The sequence below is a fragment of the Phyllobates terribilis genome, unplaced genomic scaffold (genome assembly GCF_046119375.1).
Source record: "Phyllobates terribilis strain yellow unplaced genomic scaffold, ASM4611937v1 Scaffold_347__1_contigs__length_1996218, whole genome shotgun sequence".
Lineage (NCBI taxonomy): Eukaryota > Metazoa > Chordata > Amphibia > Anura > Dendrobatidae > Phyllobates > Phyllobates terribilis.
The window spans coordinates 875810-882085 of record NW_027363107.1 but is presented as its reverse complement, the minus strand read 5'-3'; the positions used below and the strand labels follow the sequence as shown (position 1 = coordinate 882085).

At 43.1% G+C, this 6276-nt stretch overlaps 1 protein-coding gene across 1 annotated transcript; it reads right to left on the bottom strand.

The window, feature by feature from the left end:
• Positions 1-232: 232 nt before the first annotated feature.
• Positions 233-6276, bottom strand: LOC141222235 (microtubule-associated serine/threonine-protein kinase 3-like). The gene is made up of 11 exons (XM_073666640.1): positions 6231-6276; positions 4359-4497; positions 4137-4269; positions 2671-2836; positions 2466-2564; positions 2119-2241; positions 1865-1974; positions 1678-1763; positions 1145-1281; positions 564-656; positions 233-330 (listed from the first exon to the last, which is right to left on the bottom strand). Exons 1-11 carry the CDS (start codon positions 6274-6276, stop codon positions 233-235), a joined length of 1230 nt encoding a protein of 409 aa, XP_073522741.1.

The window sequence follows — 6276 nt, the reverse complement described above, 5'->3', positions numbered from 1 at the left end:
ATCATAGTCAGGAAGAAATCCGGATCAGATACCAGGTGATCAGTAAAAAAAGCCAAGTCAGGCGAGCAGTATGGATAGAGCGGAGCCTGGTGACAGAGGCATTACCGAAACAAGTCCGGGTAGAGGTGTTACAGTTAGAAGGCCACAGGTAGATGGTGAGGGTCCTTCTTTACAGGTCCAGCAGTGATGGTGGATCAGCTGTACTCCGCTAGATGCGGAGCTTTTCCGTCTTTTAGATGACACTTGGGCAACAGCGACAGCATGCAAATGCACGAGCTGCCCTGGATAGTCCACGCCGGCAGGATGATAAGATCCGGCGGAAGATGGAACCTAAGAGAAGAGAAATACATACAATGTAAGTGATGGGACTCCATATTACATGATGCTACTGTGCGGTCAGTGTGGCCGGCCGGACAGCAGAGGAATCTTATTCACACAGATGTCCGGGGTCATTGTCAGCCATCATACATGTGACAATCCCATCACTGACAGATGACATCTGCTCCCCATGACTTATTCTCATCACTAACATCACACAACATGGAGATGATTCTCACACTTACCTCGTCTCTTTTTCCCCTTTTTCCCATTTTCTGAGTTTTGTTGGTCTATACTCAGATTCATTTCAGATTTTCTTTCCTCTTCAGTTGTAAATTCTGATCAGAAAGTAAAAAAAACTCAGTAAAGAAATATTCTTATAGGATCTGCTTTGTGTACTGTATATAGAAGAATTGTTCTAGTCCTGTCCCCTATAGTCCTGATAATCTGGCATTGCATTATTATAGGGCAGAATAAGTCCTATATACCGTTCATGACCTAATCTGAGGGGCATTAGATGTATCACTGATATGGAGCAGTAAGCGCCCTGTGTGCCGCCACGTGGTGCATCACTAATGAGCGATATTCTACTATAGGAGACGATGTCTTCTTATATTGAAGTGAGTTCCTGGATGCTAAAACGTATTTTACAGAATCCATGAAAACAATTCCTGGATAAAATTAAGGAAATAGAAATACAGTATGGGCCCATGGAAAAAATAATTGGGATCCATGAAACCTGGACAACATAGGAGACCTAATACAGAGAAACCAAATATTTGAGCCTTGAAGTCAACATTCACCTTTTGATGCTGTACATACATACCTGATGATGGGGACGAGGAGGGCAAGCTGTTTATAGCATTGTCGCTATCAGATTCAGAAAGCGATTCTTTCTGCCTGTCAGGAAGAATCAGGGGGTCGGACCAGAAGACCCAGGAGGTAACTTCCAACTCTCCCATTCTATGATTTAAGAAAAACATGTAAATCACAAGTCAATGCAGAATAAAAGGGGTGGTCTCACTAGAAGAACACCGACTAGAGGGCCTAATAGGACATATGACAGTCATAGTGAGGAAGGTTTTATGCTCCAATCTACCTTCTATGGATCAGAGTGAAAAACAACTAGCAATAATGGCTGGCATGTAATACTACATCTCTCCTACAGTATGGGCAGCTCTAATACGCGTGAATGGCTGCAATTATGGGCTATTATCACCAACGGTTTCTGAAGCCAAAAGCACAATGACCGCTAATCATTGAGGCTGAATTTGATATTATGGTATTTATGTCCTATATTATATGTTGTGCATATATATCAGCCTGGAACTCCCATTAATGACCCCATAATCTACTCACATTTCTGAGATATTGGTTGCTGGCGTACACTCTGGAGGAGACTTCTGGTCCTCATCATTCATCGTTCTGGTAGTGATGGTACAGAGCTAAACATGGACAAAAACAAGATATGAAATACTTTTTTTTACTTTTAGAGGTCTTTTTTGTTTCACATATTTTGGATTTATTGATCACATACGGTACTTACTTTAGAAAGCTTTTCAGAAGATGATGTAAAATTTTGGAAGTCAAGGTTCTCATTGTTCTCACTTGTACCCTCCTCATCCTCTGAGACCGAATGGTCTATTTCAGAGTGATCTACAAAAGTAATGAAGTATTATTAGAGGTTGTTAGTATAAAACAGGCGTCATTTATCACAATATTAGTGGGTACTGATTATTACATTTTATGGAAGACAAGACAAACAGCCGCTTAGTCTAGATGATGTCTTCTTCTACTTACCGATAAATAAGCTGTTGTCCACATTTGAGGCAAGCTGAGGAATGTACTCTGGCTTCTGACTTAGAAGGTTGTTAAAATCTAAGTCACTCAGGAATGGATGACTCTTGATCTCAAGTGATCCTCCTGGAAAAAGAACAAAACAAAAGTGATGTGGACATTGTCAGAGATTGCTTCACATCTGAACAGTTTAACTTAATCTGAATTAATGACATAACTGAGTCAACATGAAGGAAGAAGACTGAAAGTCATAGTGTGGAGAACTAGAAATGGACAATCTGATAGAGACGTGTTGATCCTCAAGGACATGAGTGATAAGTGTGATAGGTGAATAGTATTATATCTCTTACCTGTCCCAAGTCTATCTGCAGGATTTGTTCTGAGCAGCTCAGTAATCAGGTTCTGTGCATTGGGAGTAGGAGCGGAATTACAATCCCAAATTATGTCACCTGTTATACAGAAAATAAAATCTCTTTACTGGACTGTAAGCTAAAGCAAAGTAAACACCTAAACCAATGTAACTGATCAAAGCAATGGTCGGATCATTCCACTTACCAATGACAATCCTGTCATAAAGCTCAGCTACAGAATCTCCATCAAATGGTACAGATCCCGTGAGAAATTTATGTAGGATTATCCCCATTGACCACCAGTCAACAGGTCTTCCATAGCCTTCTTTGAGGATGACCTCTGGGGCGATGTAATATGGGGTGCCACATAACTGGAAAACAACAGAAGATAAAGATGAAAATGATAAAATGGTTATTATAACACGTTCTCGCCATAAAAACACAATGACAAAAGATAAAATATCAATGGAAACGTTCTCTAGAAATGAAGAATGTAGAGAAGACACAATAGTGTGATGAGATTTGTAAAGAAAAAAAAACATATGCCAAAGGCAAGGTGAACAGATGGGGTATATTAGTTAACCAAATACCAAAGCGAAACAAAGAAAACCCCTTAAAATATAATCTTTAATAGCTACATTTAAAAGCACCCATATCAATATATGAAGACAAAATGCATAAAATGTACAATATATGGGTAGTGGGATAAACGTAGGATAATTGACATGCAGGCTTGCCCTAGAGATCCCAAATGGGCTGAGATCCCGCCTGCCAGTGGAGGTTGACACCCTAGCTAATCGGTTTGGCGCCCCCGCTCCACATCGGCACACCCTCCGTGACCCTATCCACCCCTAGACAGACATACACATATACAGATAATGATGAAAGGCAGACAGTCATGTCGCTGCTAACATGCTGAATGAAAAAAAGGCAATATTCAATGTATCAATTATATGGAAACAGGGAAGCTGATATAATGTAGTTCCACTAGTACAGATAGGATATCAAATGCACCAATCTATACACAATTCAGTATGATATATAAACCATCATTCAGAAGCCTATTATAGATACATAAAGTACATTAGTGCTGGCAATTACGGGCAACAAGAACAATATTATAAAAGCACGTGTGCTCAATTAACGGTAAATATAGGAACATAAATATGTCCAAAGTAGTAACAAGTCACCTATATAATGACATTGAGCATGAAGATAATAGTCTAGGACAGACGGTACATATAGACAACCTCAAAATCCCCCTGGCTAATCTATAATCAGGACTGATCTACACAGGACACGTCCAAATGTTGGGACAGAGCATTATCCAGTGTGCGAATTACAAAAAAAGTTGCCAAAAAAGCATTTTAGTCAGCAGTAACCAGAGGACCTATCTGTAAATTGTCCCAACACGTTTCTCCCCCTCCTAATTTGGGGTTCATCAGGGGATCATATTAGGAGATAGCCACAATGAGTCAGTGGACAGACGCGGGAGATAAATACACCCCGATCGGAGAATACTGGTGCCGCCACATTTTATGGATTTTGTCTTTATATATTGATATGGGTGCTTTTAAATGTATCTATTAAAAGTTATATTTAAGGTCTTTCTTTGCTTTGGTCCTTGGAGATTTGTAAAGAACAAGCTAAATTCCTGTAAGTGTTACCCACCTCACGGTCCAGGAACTCCCTGGTGATGTCCTCCGCTAATTCCTTGTAGGTGTTGGTTTTTGGTATCATGACACCAACTTTTGAAATCCCAAAATCGGTAACTTTTATGTGTCCAGCAGATGTAATCAGGAGGCTGTGGAAGAGAAGATGGTTTTAGCCTCACAGACCGTATGATAATAAATGATAACTTCCCCCCTTTATTATACTACGAGGGGCACTTACTTATCCGGCTTCAGGTCTCTGTGCACCACACCGTAGCTATGGAGGTATTCCACAGCAAGAACCGCTTCTCCAAAGTATAAGCGGGCCAAGGGGACAGATAGAGGACCCCTGGTGCTTAGGAGGGTCTCACAGTCGCCACCTATAGAAGAAAGGAAATATGACCGGTGAGTGGTTTACACAGCAGATCACCATGATGTATAATGGGAAGTGAGCCGAGACATTGGGATAGGAGAGAATATAAACAGATATAATGTATAGTGCACATAATATTAGTCTGAATCGATGGAGAAATGTTGTCCATGTAACTAATAACATAAAGTGATGTCACATCTCGTCTACAGCTGGAGATACTGACATGCTCAGTGCGGACTTACAGGGAGATCACACAGACAGTGGCGGACAGAGAAATCTCAGGGCCCCATAGCAAAAGTTCTAACTGCATGCCCCTTCAAAAAAAACCCTTACTGAAGTCAATCGATGTTCTCAACAGCAATACACCTTTTATAGCCATTTTAGCATATGATGCTCCCAAAAATGCCCCCACCCACAGACTGAGTTAGATATCCCCACAGTGAAATCTTAATCCAGTTTCACCTTACAGATATAATGTAGCACCTGTCTATAATGTCCCCACTCAGTATGAGGCCAGTCACAGCCCCCTACTCAGTATAATGGCGCCCACAGCCCCCCCTACTTAATATAATGGCCCCCATAGCCCCTCAGACAATATAATGGTCTCCACCACTGCCCACTCAGTATGATGGCCCCCAAAGCCAATCAAACAGAATTAGGATCCCCACACAGAATAAGGACCCCCACTGCACACCATTCAATATGAGGACCCCCAGGAGGTGTAGGGGCATGTACAGTCACCAACTCAATATAGCGGCATTCACAGTCCCCTATAGCCCCTCACACGGCACACCATTCAGTATTATGGTACCCACAACCCTCAATTCTCAGTATTATGGCTTCCACCAATCTCGCAACTCAGTATTATGCCCCCACCAGCCCAACAACTAAGTATAATTGCTCTCACCAGCCCCACCACTCAGTATTATGGCCCTCAGCAGCCCCACCACTCAGTGTTATTGCCCTCAACAGTCCCTCCACTTAGTAGTAAGGCACACAATAGCCCCACTACTCAGTATTATGGCCCCCACCAGCCCCACCACTCATTGTTACGGCCCCTACCAGCCCCACCACTTAGTAGTAAGGCACCCACCACTCAGTACTACCACCTCCACCAGCCCCACCTCTCAGTATTCTGGCCCCCACCAGTATCAACACTCAGTATTATCGCTCTCACCAACCCCACTACTCAGAATTATGGCCCTTATTAGCCCCACCACTCAGTGTTATGGCCCCCACCAGCCCCACCACTTAGTAGTAAGGCACCCACCAGCCCCACCATTCAGTACTATAGCCCCCACCAGCCCTACCTCTCAGTATTATGGCCCCCACCACTACTTAGTGTTATGGCCCCCACCAGCCTCACCATTTAGAATTATCGCCCTCACCAGCCTCACCACTCAGTATTATGGCCCCAACCAGCCCTACTACTCAGCATATGGTCTCCACCTGCCCCATCACTCAGTGTTATGGCCCCCACCAGCCCCACCTGTGCAGTGTAAGTACTGAGACTCCACACTACAGATGCAATATTGTGGCGACATCGAAGAACCTGCAGTACACGGAGTCTCGGACCCATCTGCGGAGGCTGAATGGTGGATTTAGGAACCTTTGGCTCCCTGATCCACCATTGTTTTCATCGGTATTCATATTCTGACAATGTGAATACCACTGAAATTGTGATGACAGGTGGTGGAATGGGGCCCAGTGCCGAGCGGTGCCAGGCCCGATCTGACTCACTGGCACCATAGCACTGCTGCACACAGATCAATGAATTTCCAGGCAT

Coding starts and splice junctions, on each gene's coding strand:
- LOC141222235 (XM_073666640.1), bottom strand. CDS start 6,276: ATGCCTGGAAATTCATTGATCTGTGTGCAGCAGTGCTATGGTGCCA. Junction 4,498..6,230: donor GCAGCAGTGCTATGGTGCCA/GTGAGTCAGATC, acceptor TTTCTTCTATAG/GTGGCGACTGTGAGACCCTC. Junction 2,837..4,136: donor GGGAGTTCCTGGACCGTGAG/GTGGGTAACACT, acceptor GTTGTTTTCCAG/TTATGTGGCACCCCATATTA.